Here is a 16,270-nt window from a genome sequence, read left to right as displayed (position 1 = left end):
CGAGTAACATTAACGAGCAATTAAACTGTGACGTCAAAGCATGAAAAACATACATTGTTTGTCTTCGGTGAACATTCCAAATATGTTCTTGCAAATTGAAAAATACAGTTTCAAAACATCATAATAATCAGAATTTGTTTCCCTATATTTATCTTGTAAATTTAAACATGCAGTTTCAAAAATCATAAAAATAATAATAATCAAATATGTGTTTCTCTATATTTATTTAAATATATTTTTGTAACTGAAAAAATAATGTGTCGACTGTACATTATTTTCAAGTAAAACAAAAAAAAAATTGATTGATACATTTTTTACTTTTAATTAATACATTCTCAAAAAATATCATTATGACAAAATTTAGACTTTTTCTCTTGCAAAATTAAGACACTTATGTAAACGGATACTTCTTAATGTAATATCACTAATACTAGTCATAATCACATAATTACCATAGATTATACATCTTAACTGTAAAATTGTCAATTTAATGTTTAAGCCCAGTGTATTGTATGTAGTTTTAGTTGCCTCAAAACACATTTATTCTTTTGACTCAGAATGAGGCTCAACTTTGTTTTAGTGTTTTATTGGATTTGCTGCTTTTTTATTATTTTTTTTTAACTGTGTTTATTTTTATACGTTAGATTTTTACAGATCTTTGTAGGCAGATGTGATTGTTTTTCAAGTAATCTATAAATTTAAGTCGATTACATATTCAAGACATCCATCATTTCTGTACAATAATCACTTCTTTCTTGTGACATTGCATTTTAATAAACAAGACTGGTCAACTATAATATTTACTTTATTGAACATTCTGCCTACTCCCCAACCCCCGCCCCACCCTTTCGACTGTCTACTTTTCAGTGTGGCCTAAATACTGAACAAAACACACTACTTTAAAACAGGACCGCTTCAACTTGAACTGAACGCAAATCTGTTCCACATCTTTAATTATTAAGCAGGGCTGGCAAATTGTTATTTAATGTTGCTTGTTATTCCCTCAGTACGCCAGGGATGTTTTTGAGTAATCGAGCAGATGTTTTCATCTATTCAGCCAATATGTTGCATTAGTGCAGCCTCAGTTCTGTTAATCATTAGCATTCTTATTTAGATGGCTTACAGAGCTCTTTCCTAACCATGGAAGTCTGACATTGTTTAACTGCGTTATGACAATAACAATAATTCACTTCTCTTTTAAACACTGTATTGCAGCAATATTAAATTCCATTCCATCGCAGTCCCCACTGGTGTGTTGCGCGTTGGAGTTGAACATGATCAACGTGATAAGGCTCACTCATGAGATCTGTGCGTCCCTGGGAGAGGGGTGTGTAAGCGTACGTGAGTGTTTGTGTGTGCGGCTCATTCCCATCATCAACTTTCTCCTCCCTGATGAGCCCATTAGGTATCTCAGAACTGCCACCCAGGGGTCAATTCAACTGATTGACTCAAGTGAGAAAGAAGGCTTTTTTTTTCTTCTCTTGTTCATCAATAATTGGCCAATCAGCCTCCTGAGGCTTTTTACCAGGTTCTACGCTGATTTGGGGGACATCTGCACTGCTTGCTCAATGTGAAAAATCACCTTTTTGCAACTTTTGTGGGTTTTCCAAGGTATAACTGCATTTTGCCAGCAATGACAACTGTTAAAATATGATGTCACATTATATACTAATCTCGCCACCAATTAATTGTGCTTGCACAGGGCAACTGCTGGCTAATTTGACCGGCACCTTTTCCTGATAAGTAAATTTAGTTCAGATGAAATGAGAGCATAAAAATGGAATTTGGTCAGATCCAGGGTGACTTCAAGCATGATTTTTACTGTGTCGTGATTTGCCCTGCCTCGGTACGCAGCAGGAAAGTCCCTCTTTGCACACTTTTAATTAAAGAACTCCGACAGCTCAGCACAGGACAACCTTGACTCTGACTCTACAATGTGATACTTAGTAAGGCACAGACAGTCTAATATGATATATTTTATAAGTATTAATACTTTCCATAAAGGTAGTATAAAATGTTTGAAGAAAGTGAAAATGGTCACTTTTGATTGATGTCAGACTAAAATAAGATCAAACGGTCGAGATATATATTATAGTGTCCGGAAACTAAGGTACGAAAAACACAAAAAATATAATATAAGGGAAATAAAAATACTAAGTAATGAGAACAATTGGCAAAAAATAAAGAAATCCATGAAGATTGAAATAAAGGGGAAAAAAATGATAGAAATTTCCCAAAAAGTTGACAAAACGGCCTGAAATAGTGTTTGTATTCTCTAATCAGAAAGAAACAAATAACTTTAGAAGATCCAACAACAAAAAACATAACTGAAGAAAACAAAAACTTGGTTTTACCTTGCAAAGGAAGTTGATGTTGAAACCAAATGTTTGGGCATTCCTGGAGCCGGCGTTCATGTAGTTGCCGACCAGCAGCACCAACTCCAGCAGCTTCCTGAGGCCTTCGCTCTTCTTTACCTCCTCGCAGGCAAACGTCACATTCATTATGTCGGGGCGAATGTTGTTCACCTGCTCCTCGAAGGTTAACTTGAAAAGGATGCCGTTGAGACGCGGCCGCAGGAGCTTGACTGAACTCATCTGCGGATGCACATCAAATATACGCTAAAACAAAATCACACATGTCAATAATACAGAGCTCTCTTACTGGATATAAATATGTAAATTGGCTGTCCCAAGTTGTGCTTTATTTCTTTGGTCTCTGTATAAAATAAAACCAGTCATCAAACTGATGAATAAACAAGCCTTTCTCTCCGCTCTCAAACACTGTGTCCAATGAAAACACTGAAACCACACTCGACACTACAACTGTCAACTGTCAATAAAGTAACTCCACTACAATCTGGAGGAATGGAGTTTGTTCCAATGTCTTAATTTTGCCTCCACACAACTGTCCATCCATTCATATTCTGAAACACTTATCCTCACGAGGTTCGCCGGCACGCTGGAGCCTATCCCAACAGTCACTGGGCAGTAGATGGGGTGCACCCCAAAGCAGTTATTGTCCATATTTTAGCAGTAAAAAATGGTCAGCTCATCATGTGGTTTTTCCACGGCGCAATAGGCCACACCAACAAGCCAACACCAACTTGAAAGACAAAAAAATCCTGCTTCCACCTTTCTTCTGTTGTGTGCACACAGATGCACTCTGTTTCTCCAAATAAAAACTTTACTGTTGCATGCAGACACTCACAGCCAACAACAAAGCACCTTTATTTTATAGCACCTATAATGCATAAGGCAAATCAATGTGCTTCACACCACACCTAAAAGCATTTACAAATAGGACAGCTTTCGAAGGCAAAGGTAGGAGAACAAAAGAAGCTCATTAAATTACTAAAATTGACATACCGTGACAATGTTATAAAATACAAACAAAAGACGACAGAAGACTTCATTTTTGTTGGCAACATTCCATTTGCCAGCAGCATAACAGCTGAATGCCATTCCACCATGTGTGCTTTGAAACCTGGGCTACAGTCACTGATCTGACTCCAGACGCCAGAGCCCTATTAGAGGCAAGTCTGACGTGGTGAAAAATAATTTGCAACTACCCATGCATCACCACAAATTAGTACTGCATATGGTCGTTCTCAATCTTTGCAGAGGTTTTCAGCAATTGTCAAACAAATCCATTTCAAAATTCACTTCACAGGTTCTTTAAAGTAAATTGTATCCAAAACGTTATTCACATTTTCCACACTTACAAAGACAACAGAAGAAGGCTCAAGTAAACTTTACTCATCTAGGAGAAGCTGTTTCATTAGAGCCGTGGCTGAGTCTGGATGAGGTGTTTGTCAAACACACACGCACACACATACACACACACACGTTTCCATCAGTTTAAATGATTCCTATACGATAAGCTTTAACGTTTCTTATTTCCCTTGAGAACTAAATAGCTTCGAAGTAAGATGGTTCTTCATCAGCGTCGTGGTATATGATCACCAGACGGGCGAGATCATTTGGGAATGCTGCCACCCCCACTGCTTCATTACACTTTGCTAAAAAAACAGAGGCCAACAACTTTCATTGCATTAGGAAGAGGAAATTAAAGAGCACCATGCATGTGCCCCTGGGTCCAACTTCTTTATGAAAGAGCTTAATTTGACTCTATCATGGTGGAAAGGTATACAACAAAGGTGCCTAAACTGGAGATCATCTACTGTACTTAAGTGTGTACAGAGACCCCATTTTTAGCATCTTTGAGAGACTACACACATCTCTACAGGTGCTGGTCTGTTAAAATAAATCCGATGCGTTTGATTGTGTGCATTGTTTTGTGTTTTCAGGCCATCTAAGGATTACACTCACCACAATGCCAAACTGCTCCGACTCCACCAGCTCTTCATATTCACCCTTAAGTTCCGCTAATGATGACAGCTCGTTCTGCTCCGGCAGATTTTTTATCAGGTTCTGCACACACAAAACAAACACATTTTGGACTAGGAAAACATAGTCATAATGCAAATCTCAATTTCGGTCAATCTCGTCTCAAAGACGAGGATGCGTCCCGTGCACTAAATCAACTTACCTGCTTCAATAAGCTGCTACATTTTAGACCTTTATGATGTTGTCATAAACAACCATTAAGTTGTGACCTGGCTGAACTTGGGGCAATGTGAACAAGTACTTGTAAACAAAAAAGATGAGGAGATGAAGATGATGGAAAATTTCCGCAAATGTCATTCATTTTCAGAGGAAGCCAAGTGCACTCACACCTAGGGACAATTATGAGTGCTCAATCGGACTACCAAGCATGTTTTTGGGATGTGGAAGGAAACCGGATGGATGAATGGATGGATGGATGGATGGATGGATGGATGGATGGATGGATGGATGGATGGATGGATGGATGGATGGATGGAGGAAACCGGAGTGCCCGGAGAAAACCTACGCGGGCCCGGGGAGAACATGCAAACTCCACACAGGGAGGGCAAGAAGTGGAATCGAACCCACACCCTCCTAACTGTGAGGCGCCCTGCCAAGTGATTCATTTAAGGTTAATTTTCTCAGGGGGGTTTATGATTTTCTATGCTTATTTGATGACAAAATGGAAACTAAGAGGCTCTTCTGATACTTTCGGGAAGAGTCCAGTCAAAGTCTGGACCTAAAGTCAATAGAAATGTTTGCCAGTTTTGGTTTCTTATCCAGGGTGTTAATATTCACAACCCATAAGTGGGTTGCAGAACCATTTTTGGGTAAGTGACAGACATATAGGGGCTCCTCAGGGTACAACGGTACATACATATGCTAAATTAATTGTTACTGATACGAGTATATGTATATTGTGTGTATTTGTAGTTGTGTTGATCATCATCAGTTTGTTATTGAGGTGCTCTGAAAGGCACTTTGAACATGGAGACTAAGCATTTGTAGTTAAAATACGATAAAAATATGTTTTAAAGGTGGTTTTTAAAAAGTTTATTTTATTAATTGTTCTTAATTTTTACTCAACGTCTATTCATGTCACTAGTGTTAGTTCCAACAGGACAACAGTTGAGAAGCAGCACAGTAGACACCGTGTTGCGACACAGGTTCAGCAGGTACTGCAGCTTTGTGAGTAGTAGTTATGATTGTTGTATGACAAACAAAAGAACTGTTGATGACTTATTTCTGGACTGGCAATTAGCTGATTAACCCCAATCATATGTCAACCTTTTGATCCATGGGCCCATATCTTTAAGAAAGCTTCAAAAAAATGGTTATACTCATCAGTCCCAGACATCTGTGAGCTAAATCAAGTTTCAACTTTTGGTCATATTCGATCATATAATACAATAATCAAAATAATTTTTCATATGTATTTTTCAATGACAAAGAAGGGTTTTCTCTTTCTTCTTGGGTCTTTTTTTTCAGCCTTAAAAACAAACACCAACTCCGAAGCCTTTTTAGCAGCCATTCCAGGTACAACTGCACTGGAGTCTTAGGCCATTAATGATGACGTCTCTGTTCTTCCCTTTGGGGACTGTGCAGTGTAAAAGGCAATAAAACAAGACTCGGGACATTGTCACTGGAAGGGAGTCATTATTGCAAATGCTTCTGGTGACGTTCCAATTAGAGCCTTGCTAATGAGACCTGAGATAATATCACTAAAAGCAGATTCAATTGCCATTTAGAGAAAAAAAAAAGTATTTGTGTGAAATTGATTTGTAATTGACTGAGAATTACAAATTAATTAAGTGAAAACAGGCTGCGCATTTAGGCTTCTCCCATAGTTGAAAATAATTTATACTGCGGATAATATATAGAGCTAATGAATGATAATTACTCAAACCGAACTTTGAATTCATACACAGTACCTGATGAAATCTCGACAAGTGCAGTGGGTTTAATATCGACGGGAATAGAACAACTCATGTGAATTGTAAATATGTTTCTAATGAAGCCAATATACATGCGAGTATGGAAAACAACAAGTGCAGTCATAAAGACCATGAGGTAACGTGCTGCTGTCTATCTTTTTTCTTCAATTTTAGGGGCTGATAGCTTGTGAATTATTATCTGTCACCTTCTCCAAGCATTATCATTAAATATGCTCCATAAAGAGTTAGCTTTCATTGAGTTTCCAGACATAGTCTGTCTAGTATTGTCGGCATAGGAAGCCAACACAAATTTGTCATAGAAAATAAATGTATCCATTCTTTAAAAAACAAAACAAAATAAACAACGCTTGGGCCATTTTTATGTGATGCAGTTGAGAATTTTAACACAATCCATTTTGGACTTATTTTAGATTAATGTTCATTCATCTAATTTCAGAAATAAACTCAGTTGGGATTTATATTATATACAGTCAGGTTTGGTTTCTTTGTCAAATATTAATTAGCTAATAACAATACTCCATTTTCATTGAAAATACAATATTTAATTAGCTACAGATGCTCTGTTTTATGTAAATTCTACTTTTAATATTAGGACAAAGATAAGACCACAATAACAAATATATTGTTGGGTCAAATGATAAAACACCTTAAAATAAGGACAGTGTCAATAAAAACTATAATGGCATTTTTTTTAAATCTAAATGTTATTTTAGATCCTTTTGAATTCTACCAGTCTACCTACTATATTAAGGTGGTGAGTGAACATGCAAACACACAAACACAGACCATGCCTATTCATGATAAGGTAAACTGTGGAGGAGGAGGAAATAATTATAAAAAGCCTTTCAGACAGCTTCAGTTAAGTGCGTGAGAAGAAGAAACAGGGAAAGACGAGGTAGCGAATAATCAAATCTGGTGTGAGCTCCTTTCGTCTGTTATCTTGTTAATTATAAGGAACCCCGTAGAGCTCCGTTGACTCAAAGGCAGCACCATATGTGCCGCAAAGTAGGGGGACCGTGCGATGGTGCTGGGCCAGACTGCTCACCACAGGCCTCCAGACACAAACACATACAGGCAAGCCTACACGGCAGCAGGAAAGACCACTGTAAGCGCATATGCAACGCCACACATTCACCAAAGGCCTTGGCACCGCATACAGCACATACAGGAAGCAAACAACACAACCTACACTGTAGCATTAATAAACAAACAAACAAACAAACAAACAAATAGTAAATAACTAAATAACTAAATAAATATGCGCCTACCAAAACCGTGAGAGTGAGTGATAAGTGAAAGTTGCAGCCGACAGTCAACGTATGAGGCTACATTTATGAAATGTCTGGACTGGGCTGTTGATTGAAGTGAAAACTTTGGAGATGTTTCCTGCAGCACCTGGATTGTGAAAGCAATTGAAAAAATGTGTGAATGCAAGACTGATTAGGTGAGGAAAAAATAAGATACGTATATTACGTTAAACTACAACCTATAGAGCGGTGTGTTATATATATATATATATATATATATATATATATATATATATATATATATATATATATATATATATATATATATATATACATATATATACATATATATATATATATATATATATATATATATATATATGTTCTGATCCTAGGACAAACAACCATATGAAAATGTCACACATAATTTAATAATTTAAACTGTAAATACATTCATGTACATTATTTACATATGTTGAGGAAACTTTAGATCTCACTCACACGAAAAACCTTTTGCTTCATTAACACTGACAAATCTATGATTTAGTTTTGTTTTTCCCCAACGGCATATAGAGTTAATTTTAGTATACATATTTGATGAACACTAGCTGAAGTAGCCATCTTCTTCCTTCCATTTTCCTATGTGGCCCTCAGTGGTGTTTAAGGAATGTATTAGCTCGTAAGTAGAATTTCAAACTGCAGTTGTACTTACATATTGTAACACCCACAAACAACAGGTGAAACTGTAGTGCTACGCATATAAAATGTTTCAGCGACGAAAAGGATCAAGCGCGTTATGAAAATCCATAAGACATCAACTCGCTTACCAAACGTACAGCATTCCAAGCAATAATACTGAAACAATGAGAAAAGTTCTTTGAGATGCTTTCAGAGGTCCATTTAATCAATATGCCGTTTCTCACAGCAATACATTCTTTATTGAATTGCCTCGAATAAACTAGAGTGAGAATGACTGAGGTAGAAAGCGGATAGGGTGCCTCTCTATTACCGTCTATGTAGTGCCTACTATGGAGAAAGTAGCAGGGTTTGTGTCTGCCATGTGCTTGACAGATGTGATCCACTCCTTTTAATTCATCACCCCAGCATTTGGAGAGACAAAGACACACACTCCCATCATGTTCTCTGCTAACGTTTTGTGATGAGGAACAAAATGGGACAGCCGTCTCCCCGTTGCGACGTAGCAGCAGGTTTCCTTCCTACCGCACAGCAAAGCAGGTGAGCCTTCCGTTTGGAATCAATAAGTGAATAATAGAGCGACTAGAAGAGGCGCCAAACATCCATAAGTTTGTTACTTTGAAACATTTGCACAGAAAAGAACATTTCAAATGTTTAGTTTGCCTTTGTCTTGCTCTGATCATCCTTAAAATTTAGCACGACAAAATACAGATTGTGGTTATGAAGAGAATCCACCTCATACATCACTACAACCTTAATAATGCTGGGTTGAAAATAACCCAGTTCGGGTTAAAGGTTGGACTGAGCCAACTTATAATTGACTCAACTTCCTGGGTCGGTAATTTTTTTTAGCACAGCAGTTTAAAGCGTGTAGACAATTGGAACATTGACAGATGATGGACAGTATTTTCATGCGGGGCAGGCTGGGCTCACTGTGCGCATGGGTGGATATTTCTTTCTTTTGGTAGTTTGCTTGATTTTGCACTGGTAGAATTGGACGTAAAGTGGCATTAACAGCCTTATGGATGAAGTGGACTTTTTACGGCCAATCCTTGCATCATTAATCATTTGCATTCAAGTGAGGGCGAGTCAATCGGAAACTTGAGTGTGCCATACCAGCAATTGCTGGAACAAAAAACAACCAATCAGTAGTTTGAACCCGGCCCCCCAGCTTGGAAGAACAGCATATTAACCACTTAGCTAAGATTCCCGGTGGCTGGCGCTTTATAACGGCAATAAAAGGTACAACTGAGGCTTGCATTCCTTATACATTTTCATATTTGTGATGAAAATAGATCTGTCTTAGTGTTAACAAACAAAATGTTGAATTAGGCCAGGGCTCATATTTTGATGATGGCCAACTTGAGACAAATTAGATACACTGTTATTTATTGTGGGCATGGTGTCAAAGTTTGATAATCAATTTGAGATTGCTCTATGCAATTCAGCCCGAGAAGATCTCTGCCGTCGACTCATCATACTCGTGTGATATTGCTAATGTCTGAACATTTAGTAAGTGAATCACAAAACACAAGCATCCAAAATGGTGATTGCAATTCATTAGTTTGAGAGCAAAAGCCAAATTTCTTCTATCGCAGTGTGATCACTCAAGAGTGCATTAGGGACTTTGGGCCATGGCTGCCATTCTCCAATGGACACTGCATATGATGCCAATTGATAAAGAAATATCATCTCCTCATGTATCTTTATCTTCTAAATAAGCACAACGTATTTAAAATGCCATTATCAAATTAGCATCGTTCGAGTTAAGCACGCTGTGCCAAAATAACCCCTGATTATACCCAAGGCAGGGCGGCTTGGTGGTGCACTGGGTAGCACGTCCCCCTCACAGTTAGGAGGGTGCGGGTTCGATTCCCCCTCCGGTCCTCCCTGTGTGGAGTTTGCATGTTCCCCCCGTGTCCGCGTGGGTTTTCTCCGGGCACTCCGGTTTCCTCCCACATCCCCAAAACATGCTTGGTAGGCCAATTGAGCACTCCAAATTGTCCATAGGTGTGAGTGCGAGTGCGAATGGTTGTTCATCTGTGTGTATCCTGTGATTGGCTGGCAACCAATTCATGGTGTCCCCTGCCTACTGCCCGATGACGGCTGGGATAGGCTCCAGCACGCCCGCGACCCCCGTGGGGACTAAGCGGTTCAGAAAATGGATGGATGGATGGATGGATGGATGGATGGATGGATGGATGGATGGATGGATGCATGGATGGATGCATGGATGGATGGATGGATGGATGGATGGATGGATGGATGGATGGATGGATGGATGGATGCATGGATGGATGCATGGATGGATGGATGGATGGATGGATGGATGGATGGATGGATGGATGGATGGATGGATGGATGGATGGATGGATGGATGGATGGATGGATATACCCAAGGCGAACTCCAGCAGGCCCAATACAAAGCCATACTTATTGCCATGGCCCACATGTGCACTTGTACATCATGCAAGTGACGTTCAATGACATGCCAAGATGCTGCAATCACTTGTTACAAATGGGAACAAAATCTGGCACTGCCCAGAGCCTGCAAGCCAATGGGCAACTCGGTGTAATGATGGGCGGTTGGGAGGGAGCCTGGGGGACGGAGCTGGGTGGGGCGGGGGCATACATATGGATGAGAGATGTCCAAATGATTGACAAGAGAGATAAACAATAACAACAAGTGAGACTGGTGCAACAGGCTCTCGTGAGACTCGGCAGGAAAGGTTGTTGCCATGGTGAAGGTGAAGCGAGGAAAGCTGAGTCCGTAATCTGACAAGCCTTCACTGACATTATTGTGACACAACCAGCATGTTAGAACTGTATGCTGTGTTACGCCCCACCCCCCCTTTTTTTTTTTAAGTTTGTCTTCTATTTTTGACACATTTATAATCTTACTAACCCAAGAGTGGATTAACTCAGACAAGCAAGGATTAGCACAATTAAAATGCAAAAGGATCATTTTAAAACGCTTGACTGAGATCAGTGGAAGGGCATTCCTCATACTATGAGATTTATGACAAGTGGTCAGAATGTTATGTTCATACAGGCTAATAAGAGGATGCTGTCAGCCGAATGAACTTTTTGGTGCAAGCACAGGAGGTAAAACTGTAAAAGCTCTCGCAACTTTTATTTTCCTCTCCATCTGGCCTAAGTGGGTTGCTTTCATGTCTTATATGTAATTAATGTCAATGTCTACTAAATATTTTTGCAGGCAGCATTGTGAGCCAGCTGTTGCCGATGGATTTTACAGTGATGGTTTCCTTGGAGACTGTAGGCAAGTCTCATTTAAAGTGACACACATTTCCCCATGTGCTTGTCAAATTATTACCCCCATACCAATTGTCAACACACGTTAGAATAGGATTTGCACATTTTTACAGCCAAACACACAACAAAAAGATACTAATAAAAGGCAATTAAAGCTGAAAGCAGCAATGAATGGGTCACACAAACCATAATTTTCAAGCCAAATCTTCAAAACGATGATCAAAATTGAAGTTATGCTTTTCCCACATTAGCTGGCAGAGGAGAAAAAAAAAAGCTGTTGTGTGGGCCATCTGCCAAATTTACCTGGTAACAATTGGAGCTCATGGTTTTCTTACTTCCCAGCTATGAGTGGCGTTTAGGGGGGTTGTGATTGAAACCCCTAAAATCCATGAATTGTTTCTGTACCATACAATCTCACTTTGAAACCCCTAAAATCCATGAATTGTTTCTGTACCATACAATCTCACTTTTACCACCAAAGATGTAGCATTAAACAGGGATGTGTAGCGTTTTAATATCCATTGTCTAATTATTATGAAAACTGAAGAATAATTATTTTGTCTTTGTCTTAGCGCCTGTGCCAACAAGTGTTTTATTGATTGAAAGAATTGATTGAAGAAATGTGAGGAACTTCTCTGCTCTTCAATTTGCACAAAACTTCCGAAATTCAGATTATTCTTTTAGAGATGTGGTGTAGTGTTAGTCATTAGCCTCTACTTTTCAAAAGGAGATGTGGAGGTGGGGGCCATATAAAATACAATGGCAAACATTAAACATTAAGAGCCCACTCTGATATCCTACAAAACAAGCCCCCAGAGCAACATCATCCACTGACAAGGATTAGGTCACCAACCACACACGCACGCCCAAACAGGGCACTTAAACATTTAGTGACGAGTCCCCCATGCCGGCTCAACCAGTCTGGGTAAACATGAGGTAAGCAATCTTGTGTGGCAGTTGATGGAGTTGTATCGATCTTCTGCTTGTGCATCGGGTGTCAACATTAATGTTGCAATAACTTTGAAAATTGAGTTGCTGTGATTCATATTACTGTCGTTTGACTTTGCACTGGTTCTCGCTTGCTGAGGTCAGTCTTGAGATGAGCAGTGATGTGATGTGAAAATGTCTGAAATGAGGCACCTTTGGGACACTGTGATCACAGAAATGCAGTGTCCCCAGAAGTTGTTGCTTGATTTATAAGTTGCATGCAGAAAGCTTTACCGAAAATATCACAAGTAGTTGAGGATTAAGTTTTGATTAATAGACTTGATTTCAACTGACTGGTCGTGATTTAAATTGAGTGCATTATTGAAAGGTCTGAAAGTATGTCGGTTGTGAGACTTGTTGAAACCGTGTTGGATTATGCACCTCTGGAAAAAGAAAATAAAACTTGGGCATAACACAAGTAAAAACAGGTAAAGGTAGGGACCTCAGGCAACTGGAGAAACATTTCTGTTTCATTCTGTTCTGTTCTGGCTTTTTGGAGTTTTAACTGATTATAAATTCCCAGAAATAAAACAAACTGATATAATTTAGTGGAACAGAAACATTTTATTACACACTAGTCACACTGCCAATGTAGCATCGGTGCAAATGTCCGCATTTTGACAATCCTAATGATAGCTTTATTTTGCTAGCACTGCTACTTTGTTAAAGTTGAAGAGTTCTCTTTGACTATTTATCACAACACCATGCACTTTCATAATTGCATGCCATTATGAAGGACCAGGTTAGAAAATTGCACTTATGCACATCAGTGAGAGGGCACGGCTTTGGTCAGAGAGTTGGTGGGTGGCGGGCGGTTATTAGTGAAGTGAGGCCACATTTAAATCTTGCCAGCAGTTTTACAACTGCAAACTCCCGGTTTAATAATACATGTTGCTGTTATTATGTTTGTTAAACACAGATTGGTCATCATAACATCAGCTATCGGTATTTCTTTCCCCTTGGGCAAATATGCAAAAAGAGGAGGAGGTATTTATTTTTATTACTTTTAGGCAAAGAAACAGTACAGAAGCAGTCCAGAAAATAATGGCATGCTAGCAAGGTCATTGGCATGGCCATGCTATGAATAAAAGCAATGGGAGAGATAGACCATGCGATTCAAGTGATTCCCTGAAACACAAACAACAGTATAGAATTGGTATTCTACCAATGATAAGTGTCAGACCATCAGGCTGATAACACCTTTCCCACTTTAACGTTACTTAGCCATGTATGATGTTATATATGTAAGCTGTGTATTTGATAGAGCTGACCTGATACACAGGGGTGACCCTGTCTACCGACACGGTAGATCTTGTCGGCAAATGAGATATGAGGGGTGTGTGGGACTGCACACAAATGTCTGCCAGTTTGCCCATACGCACGAACCTTACCCCATATTTATCGCTCGGGTGATAAATGACACAATTTGGCCATGTGCACCCGAGGCAGGGGGCATAATTGACATATTCTTTCCATTTGCATGTAGTGTAAATATGTTTGTACACAGGCTGGACGGGGAGGGATGGCAAGAAGGTTTGGTGGGAGCATATGTGGAATTGCAGGCATTCAAATTGAGTTTGGATGAATGGCAAGCACCCGAGAGTCTGTCTGGCAGCATTCAGGCATGGGTACATCATCTCGGAGGCATTGATGGGCCCTAATGCAGAATAAGGAGAGCCAATCAACTCCTATCTATCCATTCTGCCAGGGTGACATATTGTGGGGGTACTTCAAGGCCAATGCACTGCCACATTCTGCTGACAAATCATTACATTAGACATGTCGCCAGAGAAGGAGGATAATAAGATTGAGTCCCAGAGTTTTAGATGCATTACGAACAGCCCTCTCTTCCTCAATTCCTTCCATTTTGGCTGTTCCCTTCATTAATCAGTTTCCCCAGCCAGCTTGTCACGGAGCTGTTGGAGGTTACTCTCATCGCAACATAACAAGCAAGAGTTTTGAAATGAACAGAGATGGGTAATGAGTGATTTTGTCAGGTTTTCCCCAGACGATTAGTTGGAGATTATTTACCAGACGGTTATCTTATTTTAGCGCAAGCTACCAGGCATAATAGAACACAAATGCATTTAAAACTTTACGATGGGCGGGAAAAACACCTTACGTTCTGCCATTGGCCAGTATACAGCAAGGGATCCTTGATTTTAAAGTTAGTTATTGAAAAAGATAACCTTTTACGTAGGCTGATGTGGCTTCACATCAGCTGCAGCTATATACTCCAAGTTGTTTTGGAAAAATAAAAGTGAGTACGAAGCTTGGTAAAGGGCTCTAGACAAGATATGGTGTAGATAAAGCACTACATCCATTTACCATTATGATATAGTTGGGCCTTGGACATTTGTTGGACTATTATGATGTGTTTTTTGGAAATGTACAGTCAGCGAATCATGTGAATGGATTTGGTATTCAGTGTTGAAATGGTCAACAACCATGCAAACACAGATTTTAGCATGAGTCCATGTGTATTACTAATTCCATATAATCCAGCCAATTCCACCATTACAGATACTTTAACAATAACAGGATATGTTGCATCCATTGTGAATAATTGTGAAATGATTTGTTGCTACATTATAACTTTAACCAATTTGTGAGTGTTTAGATTTGGACTCATCCTTTTGGCATAAATGAGTGTTCAATAAAAGTAAGCAAGCAGTATTAAAGATGGCAACGTTTGAAGGAGCACAGTAGGAGTATCTGGCACCTTTCCACCTAGTAATAACTGAAAGTAGGGAAAAGATCAACGGCTAAATTGTCTTTCACCTTTGCAAAGCAGTCTCATACTCTTCAATCTTTATTTTCTGCTCAATTAGCAGCAAATTAAAGGTTATCACAACTCAACAACGATTCAGTAGGGTTGCTCAGTGGATAGGCTACTATTAAACCTATTGACAGTATGAAGTGCACAAACCCCACATACACACTTGTGTTGAGTTGAGAAACACCAAAAACAGCAAAAACTGGGCAAAAAGAACTAGTCTTTAGCAAGCTCATCAATCATGCTTTAAGACAAAAGGCTGGAAGAAAAGAGGGTGGGGTTGTGGAGACTTTGTCAAGCCCTGTCCTTCATCATCCATTATGAGAAAATGAATGTGGGGTCTCCACGGTCCAGCGGACAATGAGGAGACCGTCTTGTGCCAAACGCAGATCATAGCACATTTTAAATGGGGTCGCCAAGCTCGTGGAGACCAGGCACCATTTGTTTAAACTATCTGGGGTTCCACATTTAATAGAAATAGTTAAAGGTCACTTCATATTTTCCTAATTTAGACCTGCTCTTAAGTGTCATAAAAACATGTCTATGACATGCCTTTGTCAGAAATATCCCAAAGATCAATAAAAACACTTTTTTTTTTTTTTTTTAAAACACTTGCTGAACTTGGCCTGTTTTTGTAGTGGATCTGTTCTCGTGTAAATGTGCCACTGCTCGCAGCACACACTCTATTACAAGGTCAACAGTTTACGTGAAATTGGAAAGGGACAAAGCTCGGGGACTGCTTGTGGAAGCAACTGCCCAGGTGAAGAAAAGACTGAATGGCCATAATAGTTAAAGCATTGATTGCCATGTAGCACTTCAAAACTAAACTGACAAATTAATCTTGCTAAACAGTGTGCAGATATGTGCATGTAGCACATGCAGAGGGCACAGCGCCCAATACAAAAGCAAGATCACAAATGGGAAAAGCAGCTAAAAGAGACACATTTTTGC

At 39.3% G+C, this 16,270-nt stretch overlaps 1 protein-coding gene across 9 annotated transcripts in view; it reads right to left on the bottom strand.

Moving 5' to 3' along the window:
- diaph2 (diaphanous-related formin 2) overlaps window positions 1-16,270 on the bottom strand; it is a 323,477-nt gene that overhangs the window by 116,856 nt on the left and 190,351 nt on the right. For all 9 annotated transcript variants that reach the window (XM_085903879.1, XM_085903888.1, XM_085903893.1 and 6 more), the window contains 2 exons: window positions 4,329-4,430; window positions 2,355-2,594 (listed from right to left, as the gene is read on the bottom strand). In XM_085903879.1, coding sequence (XP_085760005.1) covers window positions 2,355-2,594; window positions 4,329-4,430 — 342 coding nt within the window. The remainder of the gene's footprint in view (window positions 1-2,354; window positions 2,595-4,328; window positions 4,431-16,270) is intronic.

The sequence above is a fragment of the Syngnathus leptorhynchus genome, chromosome 2 (assembly GCF_054491065.1).
Source record: "Syngnathus leptorhynchus isolate UIUO chromosome 2, UIUO_Slep, whole genome shotgun sequence".
Classification (NCBI taxonomy): Eukaryota; Metazoa; Chordata; class Actinopteri; order Syngnathiformes; family Syngnathidae; genus Syngnathus; species Syngnathus leptorhynchus.
Note: the sequence above shows the minus strand (reverse complement) of the source record. Positions and strands in the feature narration are given on the sequence as shown.